The 16956-nt window shown below is 35.4% G+C and overlaps 1 protein-coding gene across 2 annotated transcripts; it reads left to right on the top strand.

Annotated features, from left to right (window-relative positions):
• The first annotated feature begins 777 nt into the window (after nucleotides 1-777).
• LOC138701958 (major facilitator superfamily domain-containing protein 9-like) lies at nucleotides 778-15316 on the top strand. 2 transcript variants are annotated; one of them, XM_069829351.1, is made up of 5 exons: nucleotides 778-924; nucleotides 5077-5208; nucleotides 7510-7639; nucleotides 10175-10384; nucleotides 14336-15316. In XM_069829351.1, exons 2-5 carry the CDS (start codon nucleotides 5080-5082, stop codon nucleotides 15136-15138), a joined length of 1272 nt encoding a protein of 423 aa, XP_069685452.1. In that variant the 5' UTR covers nucleotides 778-924; nucleotides 5077-5079; the 3' UTR covers nucleotides 15139-15316. The 2 variants fall into 2 exon arrangements, with proteins under 2 accessions (XP_069685452.1, XP_069685451.1); XM_069829350.1 differs by having other exon boundaries at nucleotides 911-1049.
• Nucleotides 15317-16956: the final 1640 nt, after the last annotated feature.

Raw genomic sequence — 16956 nt, forward strand, 5'->3', positions numbered from 1 at the left:
GGTTTTCATAAACACAGGAGTAAAATGACGCCCAACGCTCGCTTATCTTCAACTCTCGGCCAGTGCGTGCGGTACTGCGCCGTTCAAGTCTAGGCGTGTGAAAATAATTTATTTAATACCCTCGAAACTTATTGCCGAGCCATTAAGCAAACAATGCCGAATCTCTCTTAATAATGCAAGTTTTTCTCAATATTTTTTTACACTTTTACAAATGGGCAAAAAGCCTAAAACTAAGTAAACTCAGATTATCTGTCTCTCTGTGTACAATAAAAATAAGGATTACTTCTTAACATAACCTACCATAGTCAGCTTCAAAATAAGCTCCCGTTCAATGTTCTGCAGTAAACAGTTCCAGAGTTCTGAGCGCTGAAAAAGGTTTGTTTTTATAAAATACGCTAAATTTGTCGCCCAATAATACGAAAACCGTTTGACTTTCGATAGTATATTTTCGAAAATGCACTCTCCTCGGCACCTTGTATAAATAGGGAAAAAATTAGAGTATAAAAAATGCGAGGTTTTTTTACTGATCGATTTCATATGGAATAGACCATACACAAGTTAAAATTAGAATACTCGCCTAATAGGCTGAACTGTTGTGAAACGAATGAAATGCATAATAAAGCATTTATTTGCCGTTGGACAGTAAAAACAGTCTTGATGGCCGTAAATGATTCGCGGACCTCAGTTTTCTCATCCCTGCTCTAGAAAGACAATTCCGTCATTCACGAAGTAATAACTACTTCAAGGATGCAACCTTGTGCAGGTTTTCAATGAGCGTCGGTGCCGGATTTGTCGTTTGCTGAGTGAAGAGGAACGCGATCGTGTTCCACAGCTTGAGAAACAGTGACCGCACAATGACAGAGCGTTCTTGGGCTACAATACGTAACATCTGCAATTTACGAGCAGATAAAGACGTGACAAGAGGTTTGATATGAATTACGAGTGCCTTGGTTGTTATACTTGTACCTGTCTCCCTGCTATAAGCGAGTAGAGTTGTGGCAATGGCTGATCAGTCGGCATTGAAGGCTTTGTACGTAGTAGGATGTCTGGTACGTACACAAGGATTAATTTCTTACTCAAATCTTATACTAAAAGAAACAGCAAGGTACTATAGGGATGACAATATCCATAACAGAAAGTTATCTTTTTTATACACTTGCTATAGGCTGAAATTAGTGTTGTGTACCTATAGAGGAGGTCCGAATTTCGAATCTTGGAGAGATCATTGATAGGTCTCATGCATTTAAAGCGTGTTTTCATAGGAGTTCGTGAAATAAATTATCGAGACTGCATATTATTCATTGTTCAATATCGTTCTCATAATATTTTATTATCCTTACTTTCTTGATTATATAATAGGCCTATATACACACAATAATTAACACAATGTTATAATATCTCTTTTCATGCCACTTAGTTCATGGAGGGTGAGGCTTTTTTGCTGCCCAGAACAAGCCATTCGCGCTTAAGCAATTTAGCCTAATTGTATTGTTTAGAATCAGTCGCTGTAGTAATGGTAAGTTCAATATTACACGCATCCAGACAAAATATTGAAGCCACGAAGAAGATGAGACGTATAGATTGCCGCATGAGAATCAGTATGCTGACATTGAATACACAACAGTCAACACACACACGATTCAGTGTAGTAAATGCCGCGCGAATTGGAGTCACATGGTTATATCGGTCCAGTCATGGCCATCGTGACAATCGCGCAATATAAATACATGTTCAAAGTTCTATTAAAAAAAAAAAAGGAAGGAAGGAATTTATATATTAAACTCATGTTAAACATACATTTATACACAGTGGGCCAAAAAAAAAAAAGGCACCAAATTAGAAATACTCTATTTTCGGAAATACATAACATTAATTTATAATGAATACACTGTTGAAAAGAGTAGACTTTAAAGATGAGCAGGACTTTTTATTATGTTTTTTTAGACTCAATTAAAATCTTATGGAGGTCAATACACAATGACGCGAAAAATGTGGTTTTTAAAGAGAATTTATTAGGCTACTTCAAAATGCAGAAACTGAATGTTGGTAAAATTAATAATAATTAATTATCTTCCAAATAATCAAAATTAAAAATGATGCTCTATGTGACTGTCATTTGCCCGCACAACCATTTGTAAGTGTCTTCTCCATTGTCCAATAGCACTGGATATCTGTCTTTGATCAAGCCGGTCCCAACATTCAAGAAGGCGTTGTCTTATATGTTCAATATTGCGAATTCTTGTTTTGTAGTAACTGCTTTTTGTAGTTGACTCCATACAAAATAGTCCATAGGATTAAGATCTCGTTTGAAACTCCAGCGGAAACCATCAGAGAATCTGAGAAATGCGATCTTTCACGCAATAATCTCTCAGGAGGGACAACATGTCCGTATCTTGCTAATCGTTATACACTTGAAATAGACCATTCTCGCTGAGCGTAGTTCCTTATAATATGACGGGCAGATAAATTATCATATTGGTGCAAATGTTTAATGAAAATCTTGTCTTCATTAAGCAACATTCCCAAAATGAGAATTCAAAACGAAAGAAAACAAATGATGATAGCACAACAAAGACTTTGCCTGCTGAACTCGTAAGACCATAATGCTTAGGTCGGCATAAACGATCGATTTTGCATTGCCTTACAAAAAATAAAAAAAAAAATAATAATGTTTAATAAATGGTAAAAAATTAAATATTACATTACTTTCCCGGTCTACAAGGACTGTGAAATAAACTTTCAAGTGCAATCATTAGCTACTGAAATATAACCATTTAAATTTTGTGTCTTTTTTTTTTTGGTCCACTGTGTAGGCCTATATATTTATTGTTATATTAATTCACGAATCATCCATCTACTGTACTTCTTTGGTTATTATCTCCAATAGGCTTAATATAGTCTCGTAGACTGTTCACTGAATTCTGTCAAGTTTGTACGGTACATTTTTACTTTTTCTCTGCCGAACACCAGATGAGCATGGTGTAAGTGTAGGGTTGGTATAGTGCTTAACCTCCATCAGAGAATACACTAGACATCACGAATAGTACATTATGGAACGAGCCTATAATGGTAGTAATTAAGACGCGAGTATGTTTATGAAATGAGCGCAAGCGAGTTTCATAATTTTCATACGAGCGTCTTAATTACCATTATAGGCAAGTTTCATACCACTTTTTATGCTCGGCCATATTTCTAACTTGAAATTATTCATAAATATTCATATTGTTCTTATCTGACTGGGGAGCGGAAGTGACCTTGTGCAATATCTCGTAAATTGTGAGATGTGCGCAGACGCGAAAGTATTGATTTTTTTCCGAGGAACAAATGTTATTGACCTTGATATAATCTAGAGAGTAAAATGAACATTAATCTTGATATAACCTGGAAATTGATTTAGACATTGAAAAACGAGATGACAAATTGAATTTATTTGAATATTATTTACAATTAACGCTAATTATTATAGTAACAGAACATAACCTTCTGCGACAGTATTGGATTTCCAGCCTCGGTGACGTTTCGCTAGTTGTCTTTAGATTGCATATCCGAGAATAATCGATACTTGCGCTTTCATATTGCTTTCTGATTGGTAGAAAACCTGAACTTTAATGAATAGGTGTACTTTAATGAGGTCCATTAAAGGACTGCTAACAGGTGTATAATTACTACATTTCGGCATGGTCGAGCATAAAAATATTAAGAGTACCGGTAGTAAGAGCTATAGTTGCAATTTTCATTAATGACAAAAGACGTGGAAACTCCAGTTCCAGTGCCCCTATTTATGGACTGTAAAATCACGAATTGAAATGTAAACAAAACAGAATTTTTTTTTTAAATTGCATGCCAGAATTCTTTTCGAGATTCCAATTTTATTTAGTCTTTTCTTGCTATGTTATAACTAAAATCAGCTTAATTTCATGTTTTCTATTGAATGCTGCAAAAGTACTTGAAAAACCACACATAGATACGAATGTATGTATTTCTACAATCTTCAAAATATGATATTATCAAACATGTAATATTTATTTGTTCATCTTGATTACACAACTTTTAACACTGTATCATTTCGGAATATGTATGATAAGTCTTTCTTGTGTTAAATTTTAACGTACCTTGTTAACATGTTTCGACCTATTTTGGGTCATCATCAGAACTGGTCGTTGTTGGTGACAACACACATGCACAACACATCCAACCATCCCACACAATACAAACAAGCTGCATTCCGAATAATGGTACACAGACTACTCAACATACCAATGAACCAACAGGATTACAAAGAAAAACTAAACACAATCAAATACATAACACAAGAAAAGGATACAACCCCAACATAATAGACAACATAATACGTAAGACAAAACAAAAGCACAGAAAACAGAAAAATACAACACAAACACAAGAACACAAAAAATACATCACATTAACATACGAAAACAAAAACACACATAAAACTGCAACCTCATTCAAGAAATTAAATTACAACATCGCATACAGAACAAATAACACCTACAAAAACATCTCAACACACAAACAACACAAACAAATACAACCACATAGGCGTATACAAACTCAAATGCAACACCTGCAACAACTTCTACATAGGACAGACAGGCAGATCATTTCAAACATATTACAAAGAGCACATCATAGCCATAATAAAATTACAAAACACCTCCACATATGCAGAACACATCACAAATGCCAACCACACCTACAGAGACATCAACACAGACATGGAAATACTACACATCCAACCAAAAAGCCAGAAACTCAACACACTAGAACAATATGAAATATACAGACACACAAAAACACACCCCAATGATATTGTCAACATACAACTCAATTTCAAAACACATACACTCTTTGACTCTACACTACGAACGCACCCACACAGGAAACAAGAGGCGCCAATACCAACAACGACCAGTTCTGAAGATGACCCAAAATAGGTCGAAACTTGTTAACACAAGGTACATTAAAATTTAACACAAGAAAGACTTATCATACATATTCCGAATTTATTTGTTGTTTGTTTGTCTTTTGTTACAATATTTATGACATTAATTTCAGGATATGCTTGCCTGCAGTTTGTATCTACCTCTAATGGTTGATCACCTGAGGTCTTTAGGATTGTCTTACTTCTCTATTGGAGTCTTGGGATCTCTGTATTCAGGAGTGCAGCTAGTTTCCAGCCCAATTATAGTACGTATTGTTGTAATCAGAATACACAATGTGACTAAAAACACTGTATACATCCTGCATGTGTAATAAATGTTTTAATTGAGATTGATAACAATGCAGAAATATGTGTGTTGGTTTGTAAGTGCCCCAGAAAAATTATATACCCAACAGAATAGGCGATCCCTTTGGTCTTGCCTATCTGCTCTGATGATGGAACCTGTATGAGTCTAAGCTTATTTCCGAAATGTTCGAAATGTTAAATTTCAGGACATGGTGGAATACTCAAAACTATATTTCTATTTCTGAACGACTTCATAAGAATTAATGAAGGCGAGAACAGTCTGAGTTCCTATTTATTTTTCTGTTCTAACTAGTATTCAAAATTGACATATTTTTTTTAATTATAAATCTGTTACAAAAATACCAGTAGGGCCTACACTTAAATGATAAACACTAACACAATTCTCGTAAACAATGTTGGTAACCCTCCCATAAGATTCTATGCCACGGAAAAAAAAATGTGTCATCAGGACATATGCTGCCTATGTTGTACATTTAGCAACTCCAATAAAAAACTTAACTTTAATTTGAGGAGCATCGTTTCAAAACGTATTAAGTCCAACAGTGGACGAAATTGAAGTTGTTACTTTCTACTTCTTTATCTTTCATGCTGTGAAGTCTGATGGTTCCAAGTCGTCATATTTGTAAACTGTGAAACAAGTACTTAAAAATTGTTTTGTGTAGTGTTTTGAAAACTTGTCCAGTTTACGAGTACCGGTAATTCAGTTTTTCGTCATTCGTGTAAAAAAAATTCTATATTGGACTTAATACGATTTGAAACGATGCTTCTCAAATGTAATCTTCATCTTACGATGTTTGGTGACGTGCTTCTCATTTAATGTTGATTATCTTAGCATACATCCAAATCACATTTCAAATTTTAAGTCAAACTAATTTGGTCACTTTTTAAATTGTCAAAATTGGTAAACAGCAAATTAAGAGTTAATATGTTCTGGTAGTCACAAGCATCAACATTTTGATTTGATAACTTTTAGCAACTGACACTAGTATTGTCAGATATCGCAATTAAATTTTTAAACATGTATTTATCTCGAAATCCGGCTTTCTTTACACATATGGCCTATTTTTAACATAGTCATAGACCTCATTATGTCACATATTGAAATTTAGTTTCACCTGGAATTCTGCTTTCATCTGATTACCCTATCACTTAGTCTGCTTATGTAGTCTGTAAACTAAAACTAAAAATCATCTCATATTAGGCCTAACAATAGGCGTTGACAAACAAAAGAAATTAGTTTTAAAAGTTCCATATATTCAGGAGTTAAAAATAAAAAGACAATTTTTTTCAGTCATCTTTATTGAGAGTATCTACCAGTAGTGACATTTTTGGAATGAAAATTTGTTTTTGCAGGTTATTTACATGGATACTGAGCTGAAGACCATTAACTAAGATTTCTAGGTCACTCCATGTAGGTAGAATTTTCAAATAAAAAAAATATTTAAAAAAAGAAACTAACAATCCAAAATTATATCAATTTGAAGGATTTTGTAAAGCTTTGTCAGAAAGAAGAGATGCACTTGACTCAATCTTCTTTCTGTCTACCACACCCATGCTCGAAAACTGTTGCTAATAGAAAATTATTCCAATTCCGGAATTTTTGCCATCTTAGTGAAGCAAAAATTTCCTCTGGGACATCCTGGACAGTTGGAAACCCTATGCACGGTATTATTTTAGTTCATATCACTCAAATTACGCCATTCTTTCTAAATGGTACTACAGACGTGGACAAATTATTAGCAAAATTGACGATTTTTATGGAATATTTTTACAAAATTTAACTCTTCAATTTAAACTACAACTAACATTTCTGCACATTTCTATCATTATAGTACACAGAAGTATATATAAAAATGTCAACTGTAGTCTAAATTGAGAAGTCAAATTTTGTAAAAGTATATCATAAAAATATTCAATTATGCTAATAATAATTCGTCCATGTCTGAATGCTTGCTACACAATCAATGTCTTTCACTTAATACTATATTACTCTCTGTACTTAGTCTCCTAACCATTCCGTTTTTTTTTTTTTTTTTTGTTTTTTTGCATTTTTCCTCGCTTATTGTATGTTAAGTCGAGTATTTTCTTTAAGGGTTTAGTACCAGTTTGTGATATAATTCATTTTCTCTTCTAAATAATTTTCAACTGGCTAATCTAACTCACAGCTTCATACTTTAATCTTTTTAATTGTTTTAGTTTCACAATTTTATTGAAGAGAATGATGTTATTTTATATTTCAGGGCAGTTGGAGTGACATTAGAGGTCATCGTTCTGTTCTGCAGCTCACATTACTCGTTTCATCTACCTTTTATTTTGTATTGGGTGCTGCTACAACTTTTCCACTTATCTTCATAGCAAGGTTTTTTCAAGGTAATCATAACTATATAATACAAAACTGGGAATTTATCCTTTGAAGAGGTGCAAAATTCAAATATCTTGGAGCAACAGTAACAAATATAAATGACACTCGGGAGGAAATTAAACACAGAATAAATATGGGAAATGCCTGTTATTATTCGGTTGAGAAGCTTTTATCATCTAGTCTGCTCTCAAAAAACCTGAAAGTTAGAATTTATAAAACAGTTATATTACCGGTTCTTCTGTATGGTTGTGAAACTTGGACTCTCACTTTGAGAGGGGAACAGTCGTTAAGGGTTTTGAGAATAAGGTGCTTAGGAAAATATTTGGGGCTAAGAGGGATGAAGTTACAGGATAATGGAGAAAGTTACATAACGCAGAACTGTATGCATTTTATTCTTCACCTGACATAATTAGGAACATTAAATCCAGACGTTTGAGATGGGCAGGGCATGTAGCATGTATGGGCGAATCCAGAAATACATATAGAGTGTTAGTTTGGAGGCTGGAGGGAATAATATCTTTGGGGAGGCCAAGACGTAGATAGGAGAATAATATAAAAATGGATTTGAGGGAGGTGGGATATGATGGCAGAGACTGGATTAATCTTGCTCAGAATAGCAACCAATGTCAGGCTTATTTGAGGGTGGCAATGAACCTCCGGGTTCTTTAAAAGCTTTAAGTAAGTAACCATCAATAAATTATACAATGAACGATCACTGATGCATGGGAGTGGAAATTTTTAGTTTCCGCGGGAAATTCCTCCCTGACTTCATCACTATATTCCGAAATGAGACTATTTCCAATATGAAACAAAACTACAAGAATGTCATAATTTCTGATCATTGCATTCCCATTCCAAAAGAAACTATTGTGATGTCCCTTCATATTTTCTAAATTTCTTGAATGATTGTAATGAATTATTTTACAAACATTTTTTGAGCTTAACTGTACAAACTTGTTTCCATCTTGTAGGCCTATATTATTCAATAGAAAGATTTATTTTATTGGGTTATTTTACGACGCTGTATCAACATCTAAGGTTATTTAGCGTCTGAATGAAATGAAGGTGATAATGCCAGTGAAATGAGTCCGGGGTCCAGCACCGAAAGTTACCCAGCATTTGCTCGTATTGGGTTGAGGGAAAACCCCGGAAAAAACCTCAACCAGGTAACTTGCCCCGACTGGGATTCGAACCCGGGCCACCTGGTTTTGCAGCCAGACGCGCTGACCGTTACTCCACAGGTGTGGACTTCAATAGAAAGAAATGCAGCCCAAAAATAAAGAGAAAACATTAGCATACCGTACTGTTGTTAATTAATATAATCACCGATAACTTTGTAACTTCTTTACTGTGTTAATATGAGACCTCTTCAAGTGAAATCTCTATCCAGTGCTTTTGCTTCAGTAAAGTCTCATTTTATAAACCTATGGATCAACAATTGGCTCTCTTCTGACAAAGGAAAACTTTTACATTCTGTACAAAAGAAACCAAATGACCTGGAAATGTGCAAAAACTTGCCCAGACATGTTCAAACATTTTTAACAAGAGCCAGAACAGGTCACATTGTCACTCAATTGTACCTACACCAATTTCACATTTCTGATAATCCTACTTGTCTGTGGTGTAATAATCATGATGAAGATCTGGAACACATTCTTCTATATTTACTGTCCATCCATAAACCACAAAAGAAGTAAATTAAAATCATCAGTACCAGTTGCAGAAGACACAGTCCTGAGGTATATATTGACAACACCCCAACTCTGGCTACTAGCAATATGCATCTATAATGAACACCGATCAAAATACCCCTCATTTCTCGTGAAAAACAACAACTGAATAGACTACAGTGGACTATAGTGGACTTTATGTTGTCAGCAAACAGCTGGATACATTAAGAAGATTGATTGATTGATTGATTGCTTGATTAATATGAGGAATTTTACCTGGCTGACTAGTTTCAAAGTGGTATTCTTCATTATCCGAAGCCTAATAATATAAGTCCAATTTAGTCCTTTGAGATAAATGGTTCATTATTTATCACTTGTTACGAGAATTGAGGACTGTTTTTTGCAAAACTTGCTAACTGCAAAATTTTCAAAATCGAGATTTTGGTGGATTAGCTAACAGAAGACAGGCCTCTACATGATGCTAAAGGCTTCTTAGGAAAATATTATTTCCTTCACAGTAGTGTGTCAAAGTGTGATCGTTTTTTCAAAACTTGCTTTCTGCTATGTGAGAGCTATAGCAAAACTTGCAGTTATTTCAGTTTTTTGTGTTTCCTATAAAATTTAGTTTTTGCAGTTAGCAAGTTTTGCAAAAATAGTCCTCAGTTATACTAATCGTGTAATACAATGAAAGCAACATGATGTAATTATAATTTATTATAATAACTCATCAGTTGATTTAAATATAACTTCCCTGTAAAATGTTAATTGACAGTAAAGGAAATATTCTATACAGTCGAATGTTCTAACATTTAAAAATCAGTAACACTGACATGAAAGTTTTATTGTTTTTCAGCACCTATGTTTCCTTTGCAGGTATATCTGAACACACACAAGTGCTATGTGGATCATTGCTGGCTGGAGTGGTTCCCTCTGACAAACAATCAGAAGTTCAAGGTCACTTTGCTTCTTTTGGAGGACTGGGCTTCATTATTGGGCCCATAATTGGTGGACATTTAATAGAATATGACAATGGCTTCCAACATGTCTGCTCCATAATTGCATTTGTATCTATTATCAATTTTGGTAAGTATACATAGGCTACACAAGTAACGTAAAATTAATATTAAAGGAAGAGAGTAATCAAATTTGGAATTTTTTTCCAATTTGACGAAAAAAAAAAATGTGTGTGGAAATTTCATAGCAGTATTGCGCATCTTAAACGTGTTAGAATGAAAGAAAAGCAATTTGGAGGGCCCAAGGTTTGAAGAATAGTACCCTAATATAGTAAATCATTAAAACTGATGTATTTACTAATTATTCATCTTTAAATATTTTACTCTTACATACATGTTCGTCAAATTTTCTGCATCAGAATTTAGATTTGTATAATCAATTACATATATTGCAAGAATAAATTTTAGTTTTTCTTTTATAAAAATGAACATACATAAATATATATTATATACATTTTTTTCTAGCAATATAGCAAAAAGTGAAGTTATGGGGAACTCCAATCAATTGTAGGAGTGAAATTCTTACCTTTCTTCTTATTATGATTTCACTAGCACTCCATTATGAATTGAGGACCGTTTTTGCAAAACTTGCTAACTGCAAAATTTTCAAAATTGAGATTTTGGTGGATTAGTTAACATAAGACAGGCCTCTACATGATGCTAAAGGCTTCTTAGGAAAATCTTATTATTTCCTTCACAGTAGTGTGTCAAAGTGTGATCGTTTTTTCAAAACTCGCTTTCTGCTATGTGAGAGCTATAGCAAAACTTGCAGTTATTTCAGTTTTTTGTGTTTCCTATAAAATTTAGTTTTTACAGTTAGCAAGTTCTGCAAAAACGGTCCTCAATTGTAACACATCAAAACATTATAATATATACACCATTATCTCGCATATACAACGCCAACTGAAGTTTATGCTATAATCACTAAGCATTGAATGCAAACTGCATCAGATCTAATCTAAAATTGAATATGTGCACTGCTTAGAAGCCCAACTAAATTACGTATTATTATTATTATTCAGATATTTTCCATGGTTAGATACAGAAAATTATATTCACAGCGTCTGTTACACATAAAATAAATCCAGTAGAGTAGGTGTCTTTGTAATAAATGCTAAATAATGTTGCACTGTCTAAACTCAGGCAGCAAAACCTGAAAGCTTCATTAAATTCCCAATTTTTTATAATATCAGTTTTCTGTATTATTACCATTCTACAGAGTGTTCGAGCCAAGATGTCCACTCACTACTGGTGGTGCACGGCCTGCGTATGCTACTCGGGTCGTCCGTCTCTCGCCAAACGTTGACCATAATTTGCGGCAAAATAAAACTCATAATACTGAAATAAAAGACTTATCTTATTATAGTAATTGCTGGAAATGGTTACCTTCGGCATTCAAGCAAGCTTGACATCACTTCAGGACATTCTCGAATAATTTATGAAGTTCATTCTCAATTATGGAATGCACTACACGAATTTTGTATGGTTTTAACTTCAACAATTTAGGGTCGACAGCAATTCGGAAGGCGTTAGTCTGCTAGCGTTTACGTCGAGAGAGACAGATAGATAGAGCAAGGCAGCGTACAATATTGCCACATCGTACTTCACACACACGTGCAATACAAATAGCGTAGGAGAGAATTTAAATTATCAAAAGACAATAATGACCTTAGCCATTGATTGCTGTAAGCATGACACCAAACAAACCCTCTTCCTTCACTAACAATATTCTTTGCACGGTTCTCAATCCCACAACACATACTTCTGCAGTCGTTTCTTGCACGTTGGCAACGTTGCAGTCAGCATCAAGATGGCTGGCAGCATTCTGCTCGTCAACGTTTTTAAAATAATTATACACCTTAAACACTATTTTCCGCGCCTGCTTGTGCAATACTTGTCTTTTTACACTCTCTTATTCCATTTATTTATCTCACACACAGTAAATGTTAGTTTTACTTATTCAATGCATTGAAACACTCACACGTGAACAAACGCATTCAGGAAGTACTTGTTATAGACTGATTCCGATTGGTACAAGCTTGTGACATCACATATCAGAAATGCTACGGTGCATATAGCAGCCGACTGCCTTCCGAAATGCCATCTAGTCTAGTGGCGTATTGAACTGAGGTTTCTGACACCCCTACTTCCTGGGCTAATCTGCGCAAAGATTTCCGAGGACTTCGTTCTAATCGAAAACCTATTTCATCTCAGTTTCCTCAGTTAAGATTCGTTTATTCACTTGATGCTTCTTATTTTGAACCTAGCCTGTCTCATTACATTTCTTTACGAGTCTGTATATTGTTTTCTTGTTTGGCACAGGACCATTGGGGAAACGTCTGAATTTACAGCAACACGTTCTCCACGATATTTCATGAAACTCTTGCATATAAAAATGCGTTGTTCTATACTGTACATCACAACACAAACGCACACAATAGAGACTCCACGATATTTCATGAAACTCTTGCATATAAAAATGCGTTGTTCTATACTGTACATCACAACACAAACGCGCACAATAGAGATTCCACGATATTTCACGAAACTCTTGCATATAAAAATGCGTTGTTCTATACTGTACATCACAACACAAACGCGCACAATAGAGATTCCACGATATTTCACGAAACTCTTGCATATAAAAATGCGTTGTTCTATACTGTACATCACAACACAAACGCGCACAATAGAGATTCCACGATATTTCACGAAACTCTTGCATATAAAAATGCGTTGTTCTATACTGTACATCACAACACAAACGCACACAATAGAGATTCCACGATATTTCACGAAACTCTTGCATATAAAAATGCGTTGTTCTATACTGTACATCACAACACAAACGCGCACAATAGAGATTCCACGATATTTCACGAAACTCTTGCATATAAAAATGCGTTGTTCTATACTGTACATCACAACACAAACGCGCACAATAGAGATTCCACGATATTTCACGAAACTCTTGCATATAAAAATGCGTTGTTCTATACTGTACATCACAACACAAACGCACACAATAGAGACTCCACGATATTTCACGAAACTCTTGCATATAAAAATGCGTTGTTCTATACTGTACATCACAACACAAACGCGCACAATAGAGATTCCACGATATTTCACGAAACTCTTGCATATAAAAATGCGTTGTTCTATACTGTACATCACAACACAAACGCACACAATAGAGACTCCACGATATTTCACGAAACTCTTGCATATAAAAATGCGTTGTTCTATACTGTACATCACAACACAAACGCACACAATAGAGACTCCACGATATTTCACGAAACTCTTGCATATAAAAATGCGTTGTTCTATACTGTACATCACAACACAAACGCGCACAATAGAGATTCCACGATATTTCACGAAACTCTTGCATATAAAAATGCATTGTTCTATACTGTACATCACAACACAAACGCACACAATAGAGACTCCACGATATTTCACGAAACTCTTGCATATAAAAATGCGTTGTTCTATACTGTACATCACAACACAAACGCACACAATAGAGACTCCACGATATTTCACGAAACTCTTGCATATAAAAATGCGTTGTTCTATACTGTACATCACAACACAAACGCGCACAATAGAGACTCCACGATATTTCACGAAACTCTTGCATATAAAAATGCGTTGTTCTATACTGTACATCACAACACAAACGCACACAATAGAGACTCCACGATATTTCACGAAACTCTTGCATATAAAAATGCGTTGTTCTATACTGTACATCACAACACAAACGCGCACAATAGAGACACACTGAATATTGACTTGAATCTATCATATTAGCAGGTGGCTTAATGCCAGAACTTGCATCATTCCTGCCCTCCAACCAGTTTTCTTGGTAAGGGGGACATCTTGACTCCAATGCCCTTGTATATTGCTGCATAATCATCTTATCATCTTTTCACTGCTTCTGAGAAAAAATCTGAAATTTAAGAAGTTGCTAATATATAAATGTGTTACATTAAATTTTCTCTTTTTACAGTACTGGTATATATTTTAATACCAAACATACAACCATCAAGTAACAAGAAGAATAAAAATACTGCTGAAGAATATGATGTTCGTCATCCATCTACACCGTCTACAACAGAAAATATTAATTCCTCAGAAAGAAGAAGTAATGATAAAGCGGACATAAAGTCTACTTCAAGATTGAAAGAAGTCTCTCCACGTTATGAAATTTTTCAAGCAGTATCAGAGCTGTTGAATATAAACTGGAAGTTGTACTGGGATGTATTTCTTTTAAAATTTTTTTCTGACGTCACTCTCAGTCTACATTACCAGAACGTCGTTATTATTCTAAAAGAAGTGCACAATCTTAGTCCTACATGGATTGGATACACTATGTCTTTAATGGCAGTGGTTGGCGTTGCAGCGAGTTCTCTGACAGGTTTAATCAGCAGATTATACAAGAATGATGGAACCCATGCCAAAAGAACGCTTCATGCCTGCATACTCTTCGTGTTTCCGTTCCTCCTCCTTTGCATCACGTCTAATTTGTCTCTCATGATTACTTGTTTTATGCTGATAAGTGCTACTTACTCACTTCTAAGAATTACAATATCGGAGATAATCCTGCAAAGGACATCTGCAGATCAGATGGGATCGTTAGTTGGTTGTGCACAGAGTATGTTTTCGTTATCTCATCTCGTAAGTCCCATAACATCAGGAGTAGCCCATGAACTCTACGGTTTTCAAGGCCCAACAGTATTGAAAGCCATTACAGCACTGATCACATTGTCTGCTTCTTGTTCGTTGTTCAGACATAAAGTGAAAAACGTGTGATAGATAATATAACACAAAATAAAGTCGTAAACTGATGCGCTGATATAAAAAACGGGACTTATCATCAATTTTGGGGTTCATGTTGAATCTTTCGTACACTACTTTTAACACTTGAATATGTTGTTGTTGTTTTCTAATGCCAAGCGTTTGACAATAAAGTGTGTGTGTGTGTGTGTGTGTGTGTGTGTGTATCTAATGCTCTGGATTTAACAATGAAGTCATCATCCTTCTTGCTTCCCAATATTTTGATGGAAGGTCCACAAATGTGCTAAGAGTTTCACAATTAGCCAGGTGCTCCATCTCCATGTCCTCTTCTCTGGTGCACAGTAAGCATTTAGGTGAATTCAGTACTCCAATACGATGGAGGTGTTTACTGAGGCAATCATGACCAGTAATCAATCTAAACATGGCCACGGCAGATTTTCGAGGTAGATCAGGAATTAGTTTTGGATCTTTGAATGATTCTTTCCATTTTGAATTTTGATGTTTTGCCTGTTCGCTGTAACTTATTCTTTTTATGACTCGCTTTATTGATTCATATGGGAACTTGAAATTTGTTTTTAAGTTGATACAAGTTCCTTTCTTTGCTAACATATCTGCTTTCTCGTTACCGTTCAGTCCACAGTGGGCCGGGATCCATTGGAAGACCACTTTTTTATTTAGCATTTGAATTTGTTTTACCATGCAATGAATTTCTTTTACTTTTTCCATTTTAGGGGATGTAGTTGAGCTGATGGACTGGATTGCAGCTTTGGAGTCAGACAGGATGACTATGCTTTTGCACTGGTTTAGCCAAACAAATACATTTTGAAGTGATGTATAAATGGCTTCAACTTCGCCATCAAATAAAGTCATTTGACCTCTTGCACTCCAATATGTTTCAAAGATATTGTCATGGTTAGCCACTGACGCACAGATTTTGAGATGTTCTGAATCCATTTCTTGATTTGAGTTACACAGTGGACAGTTAGGAGACTGATATATTCCAATTCTATGCAGATGCTTGGCCAAACAGTCATGGCCTGTTGCAAATCTAAATGCAGCTACAGACGATTTTCGTGGTAAATCGGGAATTAGCTGATGTTATACCGCCAGCATTCCATTGAAAGATGTTTAGTTGGTTCTGTACCATTAAAGTAGTCCCCGCCCAGAGATCCGAGTGGGGGACTGTTTTATCTCCGGATAATTTTACCTTAATGGTACTCATTTCATATTGGAGTGAAAATGGCAAGTTGTAGCCGATTTAAGTGAACACCATATTTTAACGTTTTGGTAACTACTTCATTCACACACAACCCCCAGAATGTCTGGAGGACCACACCTGCTGTTGGTCGACGGGTCCATTGGACCTAGCTGGGAGATCTTGTTGATCACAGCTTTCCCTCCTTAAGCCACTGGAGGATGACTTTAGTGCCATAGCAGATCAGCACTAGGAACAGAAAAGTAGAAAGAGGAGGAAGGAAAGTGAAATGAACCCCTAGGCCTCGAATGCTCTAATGCCGTCGGGGTCGAAGAAAGTAAGAGTTCAGTCAGAGGACTGGGTAGGAAAGGGTAAAGAGGGAATTAGGTATTGAATAGAGGAAAATTATACCAAATTCAGTCATTAACTCATCAAGCTGACCAGTGCTAATTGATGAGTAGCCCCTCCCTTTAGTTCAGCTTGTAAAATTATGCTTACTAACAGCTGCACCACGGGAAGGTAGGGATGGGACATTGGGTATTTGTCCAGGTTGGTTCCTTAAAGCCTTCTATGGGAAGGATTAATGGCTCTCCACCCTGTATCCGACAGATACCCTTTTGCAGCCACACTTGAATATA

This window comes from Periplaneta americana, chromosome 6 (genome assembly GCF_040183065.1).
Source record: "Periplaneta americana isolate PAMFEO1 chromosome 6, P.americana_PAMFEO1_priV1, whole genome shotgun sequence".
NCBI lineage: Eukaryota > Metazoa > Arthropoda > Insecta > Blattodea > Blattidae > Periplaneta > Periplaneta americana.